The sequence below is a fragment of the Phocoena phocoena genome, chromosome 10 (genome assembly GCF_963924675.1).
Source record: "Phocoena phocoena chromosome 10, mPhoPho1.1, whole genome shotgun sequence".
Lineage (NCBI taxonomy): Eukaryota > Metazoa > Chordata > Mammalia > Artiodactyla > Phocoenidae > Phocoena > Phocoena phocoena.
Genome location: NC_089228.1, coordinates 30588908 through 30608590, shown reverse-complemented (window position 1 = coordinate 30608590; position 19683 = coordinate 30588908). Strand labels below are relative to the sequence as shown.

Here is a 19683-nt window from a genome sequence, read left to right as displayed (position 1 = left end):
AACCAAAATTTTACACTGTAACACACACAGAATACTTAGGACATGACAAATTTAAAAAAAGCTTTAATGCTTAAAAAAAAGAAATATAAGTGTCATTGTTCTGCATAGCCTCATTTGTTCTCTAGTTTCTAAGGACAGCGATGGGGGAACTGAAGGAAGAGAAGTACTCACACAGGAAGGAAAAATATCAATCTGATGGACATGAATATAGCCACCAAACTAGCCTAGGGATTTATTCAACGACATTGCTTTACTGTTAACCTTCACTCATATAATTTATTATTTGGGAAACGGCTGCAAAGAGACCAGAAAGTGAATAGAATAACGATGTTTTTATGGCTCCTAATGTAGATTGTTATTGAAAATCTATGAATTTTACTGGCAAACCTTTGGCTCAAAAGATCTTCATTTATAACTTGCAGGCAGTGATAACTCAAATTATGAGAAGTAACTGGGAAATAAAAAATAACTATCATGATAATTATCTTTCTCATTAAAAACATGAGGCATTCTGTAATTGTTTGGATGTGCAAGATACTCTTTTAACATCTGCTGCTACTGAGCTAAAACACATCTAAACAGGAAAGAAAATACATTACTGAGTGTTACTCTTGTACTGTTGGTGGGAATGTAAATTGATACAGCCACTATGCAGAACAGTATGGAGGTTCCTTAAAAAGCTAAAAATAGAACTACCATATGACCCAGCAATCCCACTACTGGGCATATACCCTGAGAAAGCCATAATTCAAAGAGTCATGTACCACAATGTTCACTGCAGCTCTATTTACAATAGCCAGGACATGGAAGCAACCTAAGTGTCCATCGACAGATGAATGGATAAAGAAGATATGGCACATATATACAATGGACTATTACTCTGCCATAAAAAGATACAAAATTGAGTTATTTGTAGGGAGGTGGATGGACCTGGAGTCTGTCATACAGAGTGAAGTTAAGTCAGAAAGAGAAAAACAAATACCGTATGGTAACACATATGTATGGAATCTAAAGAAAAAAAAAAAAGGTTATGAAGAAACTATGGGCAGGACAGGAATAAAGATGCACATGTAGAGAATGGACTTGAGGACACAGGGAGGGGGAAGGGTAAGCTGGGACGAAGTGAGAGAGTGGCATGGACTTATACATACTACCAAGATAGACAGCTAGTGGGAAGCAGCCGCATAGCACAGGGAGATCAGCTCAGTGCTTTGTGACCACCTAGAGGGGTGGGATAGGGAGGGTGGGAGGGAGACACAAGAGGGAGGAGATATGGGGATATATGTATATGTATAGCTGATTCACTTTGTTACAAAGCAGAAACTAACACACCATTGTAAAGCAATTATACTCTAATAAAGATGTTAAAAAAAAGAAAATACATTACTGATCACCCAAATGATGAAAAATAGATACTGGTGCAAATGTGTGCAAAGTGGTACAGTACAGAACGCAGCAGGATGTATTGCCCACATATGTAAACCAGAATGAAACCACTTACAGATACTTCAGGAATCGGTTTCAACTTCTCCCCTGAAATTCCCTGTAGGGAGATGTTGTATATTGAAGATGACACTTGATGGGCTGGTAGGTCCTTTGCTTTGATAACAGGACGTGGAATTTTTGGAGAAGATCCACTCCTTCTTCCAGGGGGAGAAAGGCATGGTGTAGGCACCAAACTCGTTTCAAAGTCTTTTTTATCTATCTGCTTCGCCAAGGAATTCTGGTTTTCTGATGCTCCTGCTTCTGTGTAGGCATTTTTTAAATATCCATTACTTGTCCACCTCGCAGTCTTCCCCAGCACGCTCTCTAATGTTAACTGAGTTAACCTTGGAGGACTAGTTGTTGGGCCGGTTGAACCCTGGACACTGTGGTTACCCTATAGAGGAACAAAGTGAAATCATTTTGAGCTGAAACTTGTGGTGAATAAGTTACTGAGTACAAGTTCTTAACAAGTTCATGTATTCTCTGAATAAAGCAAAATACACACACATATATATACTATTTTATTCTGCAATAAAGAAAAAACCCTAAAAACAGCAATGCAAACAGGCATAAATCATTTGCTAAGATGCCCTGCTATGTTTGCCTCTGGTCTTGGTAAAGCATGTTTTTTACCACTGAGTAACAAGAGTACATTTGGGAAATAGTCGCTCAAATATATTCATTCCAAAGAAAGTATGAAAAAGAAGAGGATCCATAAGAAGTTACCTAAAACTTAGGAATTGTATACTTTGGCTTCCTGATAAGCTAACTCCACGAGAGGAGAAAGAACTGGAAGTTACAAAATTTACCTTATTTATGTAGGGAAATGCTACTTTTAAAACAAGCTGGCCTATCAAAGTATTTTTGCCTTATATTTTTGTACGAAAGTTTTACAGTTCAAGAGCAATAGATAATAGAGCAAGTTTTGTGAAATATTTTTCTTACGTGAAAATTTCAATTATAGAAAGTATTTTTCCACAAGACATGAACCTCACCAAATATAATTATTTGGAAAGCTGAAAATAAAAGCTAGAAACATTTTACTAATGTACAGTTCTGGAATTATTCCTAAAAATTTTAATTTTTAAAATCTGAGAAAGGAGGAATTACAAACAAAAAAATCAATGGCCATGATGGTAAATAAGGAAAAAGAGAAACAGTGTTATTTCAGTTGGTAGATATTTTTCTGCTATAAAACAATAAATTTAAAGAAAAAACTAATGTGATAATTGCTTATACTTGTCATGAGATTTTTCTAACTTGTCTTATCTGTTATATTTAAACAGATATATTTAATATATTTAATTATATATTTATATATAAATTTAAATATAAATAATAAACAGAACAGAAAAAAATCAACAAAAGCAGAGTACATTTAAAGACATTATTTGATGTCTGAGACTGTACTATCTTACTTTCTATTTCAGTAAGCTATTCCACTATCCTTTCATTTATAGCCATACAGAACCAAACATCTGGTTATTCCCCAAATTTGGCATTTTTAAACAAAATATTTGAATGACTGATTGAACTGTTCAGCTTCTTCCTGAATGTTTGGTCATCATACACCTCAAGATACAGATCACTATCTAAGGTGAAATTTCCAGTTCAGTAGAAGTGAAGTATGTGTAACGGTGAGAGAGTCTGCTTTAGGTTGGGCACAAGACAAGAGAGGAATTTATCAAACCTTTTGATTAGAAGGGATCTATCTGTCTGTGTGTCTGCCATTGTTCTGCCTCTCTTCCTTTCTTCCTCATCACGGGCTACGTATTGCTCTATGTGCTGCAGATGCTAGGAATATAATGGTAGGCCAAAAGTTAATCCCTGCCATCCAGGGACTTTATCCCAAAGACAAGGGGTCACTGAGTGATTTGATGGAGGAGAAGAATGTCATGACGGCACAAAACAGAAGGTATGGGAATGAGTTTGTGTGGGTATTGTCTGTGGTGTGTCTGAAGTGTCTGTGGAGATAGTAGTAAGGGAGGCCAATTAGGAGACTATTAAATTGGAATGATTAGAAATGCTGAGGTGACTTGCGTTAATTCAGTGGTGGTGATGATGGAGGCTGGACTGATTCGAGAGTTCTGTAGAAGGCAGAGTATGTTGTACTTAGTGACTCTGGAAAGCTTTTACATGGAGTCTGCAATCCTTAACCCTAGTCACGTTATGATTTTCCTTTCTTATGGAAAGCAGTTGGGATTATCAGACAACTGTGGTCTCAAGAAAGGTACACTTGGGTGTAAGAACCTCTCCTAAGAAATAGCTTGCCTATCTGTAGTAAAGAAAGAATTGCAGAGTGTCTAAGGATCTTACAAACATTTCTTCTTGATATTCATTCTGGGCCTTATTTTCTTTGTCTATGCTGGCTTGATCTTCTGACACACATATTTCTTCATAAATGATGGAGAAATTTATTCAGAGTCCCAGATAGGGGAAAGAAAAGATGGTGATTGGGTGTGAATCCATGGGACCTTAGTTTATGCCCCAAGTGGAAAAATAAGAGGGGTAAGAATATTTCCGCCCTCGTGACAGTACCGCGAGGCCTGAGCTGCAGGCACTGTGCAACTCTCTTTGCTGTACATTTACTGAGTGAGCTTGTCCTTCACTACATCCTGGGAACCCTGAGGATGTTCACATGACTGAAGAACTCTGCCTTCAGGCAGAAAACTGGAAAGAGTGCAAGAGACCTGAAAAATGCCTAGTGCTCTGAATTACTAGGTAATGGAGTGGTGACTCTTGCAATTGTTCTTTCACAGAGACAAAAAGAGAATAAAAGTTTAGCCAATTTTCTAAAGAAAGGTAAACAGAAAACAGAACAAACATCTTCCAGGTCTTGGTTTTAAGAAGGTACTGGTAGAACTAGGATAGATTTTTAAAAATTCAGTCTGGTTGCTAGACAGTGCTATATCTTCTCCAACTTAAAAAAAAAAATTCCAGTTTAATTTCCTATAATTGTTATATACAATTGACAATGGGATTTCTGTGACCAGAATACCCTGTACTTATTCGTTTCCATCACATTTTCACAGTAAAAAATAAGCACATGTATGGTGGATTTAAAACAGATTGCCCCTAAAAACAAGCTGGCTAAAGGGAAAAGGTATAATTATAACTCTTTGGACCAGAATCTCTGTATCACTCTGGGATTCCATTTTATATATGACATAAGTAGAAATTAGGAGCTTTTGCAATAAACATTAGTTCAATAAATAGTTATTAAGCTCCTACTATGTGTAAGGCATTTTCTAGGGACTATATAAGATATACAGGCAAGAAGAAAAAGGACACTGCCCTCGAGAGGCATAAAGTCTAATAGCAGAAAAATAGATACCTACAAAAGTAATAATTTCATAAGGTAGAAGTCAGTAAATTTCATTTAAAAGTTTCAGATGGGGCTTCCCTGGTGGCGCAGTGGTTGAGAGTCCGCCTGCCGATGCAGGGGACACGGGTTCGTGCCCCGGTCCGGGAAGATCCCACATGCCGCGGAGCGGCTGGGCCCGTGAGCCATGGCCGCTGAGCCTGCGCGTCCGGAGCCTGTGCTCCGCAACGGGTGAGGACACAACAGTGAGAGGCCCCGTACCGCAAAAAAAAAAAAAAAAAAAAAAAAGTTTCAGATGTACTATTATGAGGATTTAGAAGAATGCATGGACAGCCTGATGTTTGCTAGATCATTTAAAAGAAACTTTAAAAATCAATACATTTGATAAGAAGTGTATTTTTTCCACCTGTAAGTGGATCAGAGAACTTTTATTCCTTCTGTAAGTTTACTCAGGTGTATTTCTTTTTGCTTGGCATGAGCAGTGATTATAAACACAGAACTATTCATGAGTATGTACAGGGACACTCACCTCACATTTTCCTAAGATATACCCTGGTTTGGAGATGGGTCAAGAAATGGTCAGATTGAGCTGTGTTCCCTAATAGGTATTCATTCTCTTCGTAGTATTGCATTTCCACAGTAATATGTTTCTATGCTATTTTAAATATATGAAAAAGACAAATAACTGGAGAATCTATGCTATTTTAAATATATGAAAAAGACAAATAACTGGAGAATCTGTACAGAGCACAAAAGACTTGCCTATTTTGGCTGCCCCAGAACCACTAATTCTGGTCTATCCCAGATTTTGAAAGGGGAATTAGGATAAATGGGAAAGGCAAGACAATACACGAGACTAGCAGGTTGATTTGAGTTGTGTCAGATTCTATTTTAGAGAGGAAATAAATGGAGAATAAAAAATAGTATAGTATTTACTAGTAGTGGTGCACTGGCAAAACCTTCCTCCTTTTTTTAGTAATGCTTCTGACTTACTAAAATAGATTATATAGGTATAGATGACGTTTATTGCTTTCACATACATAACACATGTGGGCTCGACATGTCTTTGTATTAATTTTATACTAAATAACATACACATTTGTTACATGCATAAGAAGTTTACTATAATCTGATTGAAAAATAACCACCTTCCCCCCTTTGGTTTATCATTTAGCTACTGAAAACCTGCAGAGCAATTGAATATAATTGGTCAGAGTAGTAAAGAATTTGTTATGCTGTTTTCATATTCCAATCATCTGTTCATCTGTTTCTCAGAAGAACAAATACAAAATGTTTTTGATTTAACTTAATATATATTTTTTTAAAGTCCGAATCTCTTGAACTGTTTGTCTTCTGGGCTCAGAAACATTTGTTTGTTAAATATTCAATCATGCCCAGTGCCAGAAACATCAATAGAGTTTGTCTGACTAACTGTAGCACAGCATATGTACGCCGAAGACGAGAATGATTTCCCCAAGGACCCAGCACTTCCTCTGTTGAACTATGTTTCTTTTTTTTTTTTTAAACATCTTTATTGGGGTATAATTGCTTTACAATGGTGTGTTAGTTTCTGCTTTATAACAAAGTGAATCAGCTATACATATACATATGTTCCCATATGTCTTCCCTCTTGCGTCTCCCTCCCTCCCACTCTCCCCATCCCACACTTCCAGGCTGTCACAAAGCACCGAGCTAATATCCCTGTGCCTTGCGGCTGCTTCCCCCCAGCTATCTACCTTACTACGTTTGTTAGTGTGTATATGTCCATGACTCTCTCTCGCCCTGTCAAAACTCACCCTTCCCCCTCCCCATATCCTCAAGTCCGTTCTCCAGTAGGTCTGCGTCTTTATTCCTATCTTACCCCTAGGTTCTTCATGACATTTTTTTCCCTTAAATTCCATATATATGTGTTAGCATACGGTATTTGTCTTTTTCTTTCTGACTTACTTCACTCTGTATGACAGACTCTAGGTCTATCCATCTCATTACAAATAGCTCAATTTCATTTCTTTTTAAGGCTGAGTAATATTCCATTGTGTATATGTGCCACATCTTCTTTATCCATTCATCCGATGATGGGCGCTTAGGTTGTTTCCATGTCCTGGCTATTGTAAATAGAGCTGCAATGAACATTTTGGTACCTGACTCTTTTTGAATTTTGGTTTTCTCAGGGTATATGCCAAGTAGTGGGATTGCTGGGTCATATGGTAATTCTATTTGTAGTTTTTTAAGGAACCTCCATACTGTTCTCCACAGTGGCTGAACCAATTCACATTCCCACCAGCAGTGCAAGAGTGTCAGCTTTTCTCCACACCCTCTCCAGCATTGTTTCTAGATTTTTTGATGATGGCCATTCTGACTGGTGTGAGATGATATCTCATTGTAGTTTTGATTTGCATTTCTCTAATGATTAATGATGTTGAGCATTCTTTCATGTGTTTGTTGGCATTCTGTATATCTTCTTTGGAGAAATGTCTATTTAGGTCTTCTGCCCATTTTTGGATGGGGTTGTTTGTTTTTTTGTTATTGAGCTGCATGAGCTGCTTGTAAATTTGGGAGATTAATCCTTTGTCAGTTGCTTCATTTGCAAATGTTTTCTCCCATTCTGAGGGTTGTCTTTTGGTCTTGGTTATGGTTTCCTTTGCTGTGCAAAAGCTTTGAAGTTTCATTAGGTCCCATTTGTTTATTTTTGTTTTTATTTCCATTACTCTAGGAGGTGGGTCAGAAAGGATCTTGCTGTGATTTATGTCACAGAGTGTTCTTCCTATGTTTTCTTCTAAGAGTTTGATAGTTTCTGGCCTTACATTTAGGTCTTTAATCCATTTTGAGCTTATTTTTGTGTATGGTGTTAGGGAGTGATCTAATCTCATACTTTTACATGTACCTGTCCAGTTTTCCCAGCACCATTTATTGAAGAGGCTGTCCTTTCTCCACTGTACATTCCTGCCTCCTTTATCAAAGATAAGGTGTCCATATGTGCGTGGGTTTATCTCTGGGCTTTCTATCCTGTTCCACTGATCTATCTTTCTGTTTTTGTGCCAGTACCATACTGTCTTGATTACTGTTGCTTTGTAATATAGTCTAAAGTCAGGGAGCCTTATTCCTCCAGCTCCTTTTTTCGTTCTCAGGATTGCTTTGGCTATTCGGGGTCTTTTGTGTTTCCATACAAATTGCGAAATTTTTTGTTCTAGTTCTGTGAAAAATGCCAGTGGTAGTTTGATAGGGATTGCATTGAATCTGTAGATTGCTTTGGGTAGTAGAGTCATTTTCACAATGTTGATTCTTCCCATCCAAGAACATGGTATATCTCTCCATCTATTTGTATCATCTTTAATTTCTTTCATCAGTGTCTTATAATTTTCTGCATACAGGTCTTTCGTATCCTTAGGTAGGTTTATTCCTAGATATTTTATTCTTTTTGTTGCAATGGTAAATGGGAGTGTTTTCTTGATTTCACTTTCAGATTTTTCATCATTAGTATATAGGAATGCCAGAAATTTCTGTGCATTAATTTTGTATCCTGCTACTTTACCAAATTCATTGATTAGCTCTAGTAGTTTTCTGGTAGCATCTTTAGGATTCTCTATGTATAGTATCATGTCATCTGCAAACAGTGACAGCTTTACTTCTTCTTTTCCGATTTGGATTCCTTTTATTTCCTTTTCTTCTCTGATTGCTGTGGCTAAAACTTCCAAAACTATGTTGAATAAGAGTGGTGAGAGTGGGCAACCTTGTCTTGTTCCTGATCTTAGTGGAAATGCTTTCAGTTTTTCACCATTGAGGATGATGTTTGCTGTGGGCTTGTCATATATGGCTTTTATTATGTTTAGGAAAGTTCCCTCTATGCCTACTTTCTGGAGGGTTTTTATCATAAATGGGTGTTGAATTTTGTCGAAAGCTTTCTCTGCATCTATTGAGATGATCATATGGTTTTTCTCCTTCAATTTGTTAATATGGTTTATCACATTGATAGATTTGCGTATATTGAAGAATCCTTGCATTCCTGGAATAAACCCCACTTGATCATGGTGTATCATCCTTTTAATGTGCTTTTGGATTCTGTTTGCTAGTATTTTGTTGAGGATTTTTGCATCTATGTTCATCAGTGATATTGGCCTGTAGTTTTCTTTCTTTGTGACATCCTTGTCTGGTTTTGGTATCAAGGTGATGGTGGCTTCGTAGAAGGAATTTGGGAGTGTTCCTCCCTCTGCTATATTTTGGAAGAGTTTGAGAAGGATAGGTGTTAGCTCTTCTCTAAACGTTTGATAGAATTCACCTGTGAAGCCATCTGGTCCTGGGCTTTTGTTTGTTGGAAGATTTTTAATCACAGTTTCAATTTCAGTGCTTCTGATTGGTCTGTTCATAGTTTCTATTTCTTCCTGATTCAGTCTTGGCAGGTTGTGCATTTCTAAGAATTTGTCCATTTCTTCCAGATTGTCCATTTTATTGGCATAGAGTTGCTTGTAGTAATCTCTCATGATTTTTTTTATTTCTGCAGTGTCAGTTGTTACTTCTCCTTTTTCATTTCTAATTCTATTGATTTGAGTCTTCTCCCTTTTTTTCTTGATGAGTCTGGCTAGTGGTTTATCTATTTTGTTTATCTTCTCAAAGAACCAGCTTTTAGTTTTATTGATCTTTGCTATTGTTTCCTTCATTTCTTTTTCATTTATTTCTGATCTGATTTTTATGATTTCTTTCCTTCTGCTAGCTTTGGGGTTTTTTTGTTCTTCTTTCTCTAATTGCTTGAGGTGCAAGGTTAGGTTGTTTATTCGAGATGTTTCCTGCTTCTTAAGGTGGGCTTGTATTGCTATAAACTTCCCCCTTAGAACTGCTTTTGCTGCATCCCAAAGGTTTTTGGGTCGTTGTGTCTCCATTGTCATTTGTTTCTAGGTATTTTTTTATTTCCTCTTTGATTTCTTCAGTGATCACTTCATTATTAAGTAGTGTACTGTTTAGCCTCCATGTGTTTGTATTTTTTACAGATCTTTTCCTGTAATTGATATCTAGTCTCATGGCGTTGTGGTTGGAAAAGATACTTGATACAATTTCAGTTTTCTTAAATTTACCAAGGCTTGATTTGTGACCCAAGATATGATCTATCCTGGAGAATGTTCCATGAGCACTTGAGAAAAATGTGTATTCTGTTGTTTTTGGATGGAGTGTCCTATAAATATCAATTAAGTCCATCTTGTTTAATGTATCATTTAAAGCTTGTGTTTCCTTATTTATTTTCATTTTGGATGATCTGTCCATGGGTGAAAGTTCGGTGTTAAAGTCCCCTACTATGAATGTGTTACTGTTGATCTCCCCTTTTATGGTTGTTAGTATTTGCCTTATGTATTGAGGTGCTCCTATGTTGGGTGCATAAATATTTACAATTGTTATATCTTCTTCTTGGATCGATCCCTTGATCATTATGTAGTGTCCTTCTTTGTCCCTTTTAATAGTCCTTATTTTAAAGTCTATTTTGTCTGATATGAGAATTGCTACTCCAGCTTTCTTTTGGTTTCCATTTGCATGGAATATCTTTTTCCATCCCCTTACTTTCAGTCTGTATGTGTCTCTAGTTCTGAAGTGGGTCTCTTGTAGACAGCATATATAAGGGTCTTGTTTTTGCATCCATTCAGCCAATCTGTGTCTTTTGGTGGGAGCATTTAGTCCATTTACATTTAAGGTAATTATCGATATGTATGTTCCTATTTCCATTTTATATATTGTTTTGGGTTCGCTACTATAGGTCATTTCCTTCTCTTGTGTTTCGTGTCTAGAGAAGTTCCTTTAGCATTTGTTGTAAAGCTGGTTTGGTGGTGCTGAACTCTCTCAGCTTTTGCTTGTCTGTAAAGGTTTTAATTTCTCCATCAAATGTGAATGAGATCCTTGCTGGGTAGAGTAGTCTTGGTTGCAGGCTATTCTCCTTCATCACTTTCAGTATGTCCTGCCACTCCCTTCTGGCTTGTAGGGTTTCTGCTGAGAGATCAGCTGTTAACCTTATGGGGATTCCCTTGTGTGTTATTTGTTGTTTTTCCCTTGCTGCTTTTAATATGCTTTCTTTGTATTTAATTTTTGACAGTTTGATTAATATGTGTCTTGGCGTGTTCCTCCTTGTATTTATCCTGTATGGGACCCTCTGTGCTTCCTGGACTTGATTAACTATTTCCTTTCCCATATTAGGGAAGTTTTCAACTATAATCTCTTCAAATATTTTCTCAGTCCCTTTCTTTCTTTCTTCTTCTTCTGGAACCCCTATAATTCGAATGTTGGTGCGTTTCATGTTGTCCCAGAGGTCTCTGAGACTGTCCTCAGTTCTTTTCATTCTTTTTTCTTTATTCTGCTCTGCAGTAGTTATTTCCACTACTTTATCTTCCAGGTCACTTATCCGTTCTTCTCCCTCAGTTATTCTGCTATTGATCCTATCTAGAGTGATTTTAATTTCATTTATTGCATTGTTCATCATTGCTTGTTTCATCTTTAGTTCTTGTAGGTCCTTGTTAACTGTTTCTTGCATTTTGTCCATTCTACTTCCAAGATTTCGGATCATCCTTACTATCATTATTCTGAATTCTTTTTCAGGTAGATTGCCTATTTCCTCTTCATTTGTTAGGTCTGGTGGGTTTTTATCTTGCTCCTTCATCTGCTGTGTGTTTTTCTGTCTTCTCATTTTGCTTATCTTACTGTGTTTGGGGTCTCCTTTTTGCAGGCTGCACTTTCGTAGTTCCCGTTGTTTTTGATGTCTGTCTCCAGTGGCTAAGGTTGTTTCAGTGGGTTGTGTAGGCTTCCTGGTGGAGGGGACTAGTGCCTGTGTTGTGCTGGATGAGGCTGGATCTTGTCTCTCTAGTGGGCAGGTTCACGTCTGGTGGTGTGTTTTGGGGTGTCTGTGGCCTTATTATGATTTTAGGCAGCCTCTCTGCTAATGGGTGGGGCTGTGTTCCTGTTTTGCTAGTTGTTTGGCATAGGTTGTCCAGCACTGTGGCTTGCTGGTCGTTGAGTGAAGCTGGGTGCTGGTGTTAAGATGGAGGTCTCTGGGATATTTCCACCGTTTAATATTATGTGGAGCTGGGAGGTCTCTTGTTGACCAGTGTCCTGAAGTTGGCTCTCCTACCTCAGAGGCAGAGCCCTGACTCCTGTCTGGAGCACCAAGAGCCTTTCATCCACACAGCTCAGAATAAAAGGGAGAAAAAGTAGGGAGAATTAGTAGAAGTATGAGTAAAGAAAGAAGGAAAGGAGGAAAGGAAGGAAGGAAGAAAGAAGCAAAGAAGGAAAGAAAGGAGGGAGGGAGGGAGGGAGGAAGGAAGGAAGGAGGGAAAGAAGGAAAAAAGACAGAAAGAAAGATGATACAGTAAAAATAAAATAAAGTATAATATAGTTATTGAATTAAAAAATATTTAGAAAAAAAAAAAAGGGACGGATAGAACCTTAGGACAAATGTTGGAAGCAAAGCTATACAGAGAAAATCTTACACAGAAGCATACACATACACCTTCACAAAAAGAGGAAAAGGGAAAAATATCATAGATCTCGCTCCTAAATTCCACCTCTTCAATTTGGGATCATTCCTTGTCTATTCAGGTATTCCACAGATGCAGGGTATATCAAGTTGATTGTGGAGCTTTAATCCGCTGCTTCTGTGGCTGCTGGGAGAGATTTCCCTTTCTCTTCTTTGTTCTCACAGCTCACAGGAGCTCAGCTTTGGATTTGGCCCTGCCTCTGCGTGTAGGTCGCTGGAGGGCGTCTGTTTTTTCGCTCAGACAGGACGGGGTTAAAGGAGCCGCTGATTCGGGGCCTCCCGCTCACTCAGGCCGGGGGTTGGGGGATGGGGGAAGGAGGGGCACTGCGTGAGGGGCCGGCCTGCGGCGGCAGAGGCAGCGTGACGTTGCGGCAGAGGCCGGCGTGACGTTGCACCAGCCTGAGGCCTGCCGTGCGTTGTCCCGGGGAAGTTGTCCCTGGATCCCGGGAACCTGGCAGTGGCGGGCTGCACAGGCTCCGCGGAAGAGGGGTGTGGAGAGTGACCTGTGCTCACACACAGGCCCCTTGGTGGCGGCAGCAGCAGCCTTAGCGTCTCCCGCCCGGCTCTTGGGTCCGCGGTTTTAGCCGCGGCTCGCGCCCGTCTCTGGGGTTTGCGCTTTCAGCCGCGGCTCGCGCCCGTCTCGGGGGCTCGCGCCCTCAGCCGCGGCTCGCGCCCATCTCTGGGGTTCGCGCTTTTAGCCGCGGCTCGCGCCCGTCTCTGGAGTTCCTTTAAGCAGCGCTCTTAAACCCCTCTCCTCGCGCACCAGGAAACAAAGAGGGAAGAAAAAGTCTCTTGCCTCTTCGGCCGGTGCAGGCTTTTCCCCGAACTCCCTCCCAGCTAGTCGTGGTGCACTAACCCCTTCAGGCTATGTTCAAGCCGCCAACCCCAGTCCTCTCCCTGAGCTCCGTCCAAAACCAAAACCCGAGCCTCAGCTCGCAGCCCCGCCCGCCCCGGCGGGTGAGCAGACAAGCCTCTCGGGTTGGTGAGTGCTGGTCGGCACCGATCGTCTGTGCAGGAATCTCCCCGCTTTGCCCTCCGCACCCGTCGCTGTGCACTACTCCGCGGTCCCGAAACTCCCCCCTCTGCCTCCCGCAGTCTCCGCCCGCGGAGGGGCTTCCTAGTGTGTGGAAACTTTTCCTCCTTCACAGCTCCCTCCCACTGGTGCAGGTGCCGTCCTTATTCTTTTGTCTCTGTTTTTTCTTCTGCCCTACCCAGTTACGTGGGGAGTTTCTTGCCTTTTGGGAGGTCTGAGGTCTTCTGCCAGCCTTCAGTAGGAGTTCTGTAGGAGTTGTTCCACGTGTGGATGTATTTCTGGTGTATCCGTGGGGAGGAAGGCGATCTCCGCGTCTTACTCTTCCGCCATCTTCAAGGTCCCCCCTGAACTATGTTTCTTAAAAGGACATGCAGATGGGCACTTGGACAATAATTTTTGGATGTGCAAAACGAATAGCTCTTGCTGAGTTGTAATTTTAAAAAGATAATTTTAATGACTCAGGAGGGCCACCTACTTGGAGCAGGTAGGACCCAGGCTCTTTGTATTACAACTTTAATGTTGAGTGAGTCAGGATAGAACTCTGTTTTAGCCTTTGTAAAAAGTGGATGATCATGTTTATTTATATTCCAACTGATTTTTAATTCAGTCCACCCAGAAAAAAATCTACATAACATTCTTAAAAGTTCTGAACAAAACACATCTGCAATATTCCACACACACTTTTGATGGCAGTTTTGAATTTGTAATTGAGATAGAGTCAGCAGGAGTTTTACGTTTGTCCAACGTTTTAGTGATTAAATGTGTGAACTGACAGAACCTTTTAGCTGAACAACAGCACTAGCGGACAATAGAGATGATACAGGTATATACTTTGGTTGTCAACTAAAGAGCACAATTATTTGCACAAATATAGCTAAAGATATTGGTCATAACAGAATGAAAAAAATCATTTCTTCTTTGATGATAGCAAGATTGACCATTCAAATGTATCTTAAACGTTTTCACTAACAACCATCCCCAAGGAGTATTTCTGACTTCTACCTCTTGAATTTAGTAGGAAACTATTAAAATAATATCAAATAAAATGAAAGGAAGCTGTAACTGTTTCTAACAAGTAACTAATTCGCAGCATGCTTGATATTAAAAGGACTTGGGCAAATTACTTTTGTAAACATCTTGACCTGTAGCCAATGATGCCTCACAGACAAATCATTGCAGAAGTTACAGGGACTGTATTGGATGGGTAAACATCAACATGTGAATATTTGGGGAAAATGATGAAACTCCTTTCATTGTTCAAGACAAAAACATATTTTCCTTATAAGTTAGACTTCATGCTCTTTAACTGATAAAACAAAGGTTTCTTGTGAAAACTCCTATCTATAACCAAATATATATTTATCTGCAAATATTGATCTTTAAGCCAAAGTTGTATGACATTATTCTAAGGAGACAAGAGTTTTATAACCTTCTCTCCCTGCCTATAACAATGAAGGGCCAAGTTACAGGAACCAACTCTTTCAGGGAAGAAGAAAGCTTCAAAAGATAACAATAAAGATATGTAGATGTGAACAGCCTAAAATAAATACTCACATAAAAATAAATATTAAATATGCCTGGTAGGTTTAGAGAGTATGTTATGTTGTAACTCATGATATACAGAAATAAAAATGCAAGCAATACATTCAAAATAGAATTCGTCCATTTTTTTCAAACAAATTGACATTTAAAGTTTTTTAAAGGCTACACAGAAATATAACTGGCCTCATGTAGAGTAAATATCATTTCTATTGTGTGTATATAAATGTGTGTGAGAATGTTATTCAGAATTGCTAGTCAAGCATGTAGGGGTGAGTGGAAAAAAACAATGTAATGAAATAGTTTAACTCTGAGTGCTAAAAAAAAACCCTGAAAGCAACAATACCAGGAAAGCTGAGAGGAAGGACTAAAACGGTCCTTTTAATCTGCTGTTGGTAAATTTGTTTTATAGGCCTTAACAGAGTTAGATGAAGAGAAGATCTAGAAGCTCCTAGCTAATTTGAACACTATAAGTAGTCAGTCCACATAATTCATGTTCAAATATGGGTAATTTTTTGGCTCAAATGTTCTAGTTTGGACTGTTACGTAAGAAAAATTACCTAGCTTTGCAACTATCTACTTTAGTATCTGATACATAGATAGAGTTTGGAGAAAATGACTATATTTCTAGAATCCACCAGAGGGCAGACAGCAGAAGCAAGAACTACAATCCTGCAGCCTGTGGAACAAAAACCACATTCACAGAAAGACAGACAAGATGAAAAGGCAGAGGGCTATGTACCAGATGAAGGAACAAGATAAAACCCCAGAAAAACACCTAAATGAAGTGGAGATAGGCAACCTTCCAGAAAAAGAATTCAGAATAATGATAGTGAAGATGATCCAGGACCTCAGACAAAGAATGGAGGCAAAGATTGAGAAGATGCAAGAAATGTTTAACAAAGACCTAGAAGAATTAAAGAACAAACACCTAGAAGAATTAAAGAACAAACAGAGATGAACAATACAATAACTGAAATGAAATGCAATCCCTATCAAATCACCAATGGCATATTTTACAGAACTAGAAGAAAAAATCTTAAAATTTGTATGGAGACACAAAAGACCCCGAATAGCCAAAGCAGTCTTGAGGGAAAAAAACGGAGCTAGAGGAATCAGGCTCCTGGACTTCAGACTATACTACAAAGCCACAATAATCAAGACAATATGGTACTGGCACAAAAACAGAAATATAGATCAATGGAACAGGATAGAAAGCCCAGAGATAAACCCACGCACCTATGGTCAACTAATTCATGACAATGGAGTTAAGGATATACAATGGAGAAAAGACAGTGTCTTCAATAAGTGGTGCTGGGAAAACTGGACAGCTACATGTAAAAGAACGAAATTAGAACACTCCCTAACACCATACACAAAAGTAAACTCAAAATGGATTAGAGACCTAAATGTAAGACCGGACACTATCAAACTCTTAGAGGAAAACATAGGAACAACACTCTTTGACATAAATGACAGCAAGATCTTTTTTGACCCACCTCCTAGAGTAATGGAAATAAAAACAAAAATAAACAAATGGGACCTAATGAAACTTAAAAGCTTTTGCACAGAAAAGGAAACCATAAACAAGATGAAAAGACAACCCTCAGAATGGGAGAAAGTATTTGCAAATGAATCATCAGACAAAGCATTAATCTCCAAAATATATAAACAGCTCATGCAGCTCAATATTAAAAAAAACAAACAACCCAATCAAAAAATGGTCAGAAGACCTAAATAGACATTTCTCCTAAGAAGACATACCGATCGATAGCCAAGAAGCACATGAAAAGCTGCTCAACATCACTAATTATTAGAGAAATGTAAATCAAAACTACAGTGAGGTATCACCTCACACCAGTTAGAATGGGCATCATCAGAAAATCTACAAACAACAAATGCTGGAGAGAGTGTGGAGAAAAGGAACCCTCTTGAACTGGTGGTGGGAATGTAAATTGATACAGCCACTGTGGAGAACAGTATGAAGGTTCCTTAAAAGACTAAAAATAGAATTACCATATGACCTAGCAATCCCACTACTGGGCATATACCCTGAGAAATCCATAATTCAAAAAGACACATGCACCCCAATGTTCACTGCAGCACTATTTACAATAGCCAGGACATGGAAGCAACCTAAATGCCCACTGACAGATGAATAGATAAAGAAGATGTGGTACATATATACAATGGAATATTACTCAGCCACAAAAAAGGAACGAAATGGCATCATTTGTAGAGACGTGGGTGGATCTAGAGACTGTCACACAGAGTGAAGTAAGTCAGAAAGAGAAAAACAAATATCATATATTAATGCATATATGTGGAACCTAGAAAAAAGGTACAGATGAACTGGTTTGCAGGGCGCAGAAATTGAGACACAGATGCGGAGAACAAACGTATGGACACCAAGGGGGGAAAGTGGTGGGGGTGGTGGTGGGATGAATTGGGAGATTGGTATTGACATGTATACACTAATATGTATAAAATGGATAACTAATAAGAACCTGCTGTATAAAAAAATAAATAAAAGAAAATTCAAAAAAAAAAAAAAGGAGTTAAGGAAATGTGCCCAAGCTCAATTCCAGGTTCATCTTGCTCGGCCATATGACCTTGAACAAGCTATGTCGCTGTTCTGACCCTTATTCTGTTCATCTATAAAATGGTGTCACAAGTAGTAACTAATTCCCCTGTAGGCATATATAATGCTTTGCCTAATGGCACCAACTATTATTAAGTGTCCAATTATTATTAAGTCCTTATGGCACTAGCTATTATTAAGTGTCCTACTATTGTTAGGTCCAAATTCAGTATATTGATTCATAGAGCTCACAATAATTTCTATCAACATTTCTACATCCAAATTACAACCAACCACACTGACATGGTAATTAGATGGCATTATGCTTCCACAGAAAAATCTTTATTTGGCTGTAGGGCCAAAACCTACAAAACAAAACAAAACAAAACAAAAGGAAGAAAATGACTATATTTCTAGATAAAAAATTGAATTAAAGAAGTAATAAAATACTAATATAAAGCTAAGTATTTCAAATCACCAACTAGCTATATATACCCAAAGCCACGCTGGGAATAATGGCATAAAATATAAAACAGAGATGATAATAGTAACATGCTTTTTTTTTTTCTTTCAGAAGCTGCAATTGTATGAAGGGTACTCTGTTTTAACAGCTTTCCTAGATAATTCATTTTACGTGGTAGTCTTATTTTATAACTCACCACCAGATATATTTCCATAGTGTGCTTTTCAGATAAGAAGTACAAATTCAAAATTAATTGAGTATCAGGAAAATTAGTATATATGTCTGCCTAGGGAATAAAATATATAGTAAAGCCAAGACTAAGATGAGAATATGCAAAAAAAAAAATCATACTTTTAAGGCTCTCACACTGATGAAGATCTCAAATGTGAACTGATTATTAGGGACTTAAACTACAATCATTGAAAGCTTATTTTAATTAGTCTTTACTGTCATATGTGTATTTTTTCTCTATCATAATACCATGATTGTGCCTAGTTTTTTGCTTCTGAATACATCTAACTTCCCTTTAAAAATATTCAAATGGTCTAACACCAAATAAAGTCTTTTAACTACAAGTTATACACTTCAAGCATAATAAGTAATGCAAATATTACTCATCTGTCCACCATTATTTACAGCATGACATTGTTTTCCTTAGATATAATAGTGTTACTCTAACGATGTAACATTCTACAATAATGCAACTAGGGACTTCCCATTTGGTCCAGTGGGTAAGACTCCAAGCTCCCAATGCAGGGGGCCCGGGTTCGATCCCTGGTCAGGGAACTAGATCCCACATGCATGCTGCAACTAAGAGTTCGCATGGTGCAACTAAAAAAAAGATCCCGCACACCGCAACGAAGATCCTGAGTGCCGCAACTAAGACCTGGTGCAGCCAAAATAAATAAATTAATGAAAAGAAAAGAAAAGAAGAAAGGCAAGTTTAAAAATAAATAAAATAATGCAACAATAGTAAGAATGCCTAAATCAACTGATTTTTCTTCAAAGACTATATGTAAGTAAACATTTAAGATATGTAATCTGTAGATGGGTGGGATGGGGGGGTGGGAGGGAGGTCCAAGAGTGAGGGGATATATGTATACATATAGCTGATACACTTCATTGTATAGCAGAAACTAACACAACATTGTAAAGCAATTATACTCCAAAAAAAAAAAAAATTAACAAAAAAACCCCCCAAAAACAAAAAACTAAGCATCCAGAACATGAAGACAGATTCACTGTATTTTGAGAGCAAAACAAAGAAAGTGTTTTGTAATTTTGACAAATTAAATTAAAACTTATTCTTAAAAAATAAATAAAATAAAGTATGTAATCTAATTTCCCTTTGACTTATATAATAAATGGGAGAAATAATCCTACAGGAAAAGAATTTACAAAAAGCTCCCAAAAAACCAATTTGATAAAAAAGGGATCATTACAATTTCTAGAACTTGTTTAAATATAGCCTAGCACTTTTGTTAGTCATCTGTATTTTAGTTTGTATCTTGTTATTGCCTCTAACAGCAAACCTCAAAGCTTGCATAACATGGCAAGGCTTCTGCCCCTCTCTCTGGCTGCCACTCTTAGTAGGCTCTGACTAAAGGTGGGCCAGAGCAGGTGTTAGCAATGATATCGTCCCACTACAGACTCAAGCCATATTCTGATGGTCTTGGGACAGGGGTGACCAGAGAGCTATGCCAATCAGAGCTTTGAAAATGCATGATAAATTAATTTTCAATTTCATGTAGTTGGT

General features: G+C 38.2%; 1 protein-coding gene across 2 annotated transcripts in view; it reads right to left on the bottom strand.

Moving 5' to 3' along the window:
* Positions 1-19683, bottom strand: part of CFAP20DC (CFAP20 domain containing) — a 268258-nt gene that overhangs the window by 81603 nt on the left and 166972 nt on the right. For both annotated transcript variants that reach the window (XM_065885868.1, XM_065885870.1), the window contains one exon: positions 1502-1879. In XM_065885868.1, coding sequence (XP_065741940.1) covers positions 1502-1879 — 378 coding nt within the window. The remainder of the gene's footprint in view (positions 1-1501; positions 1880-19683) is intronic.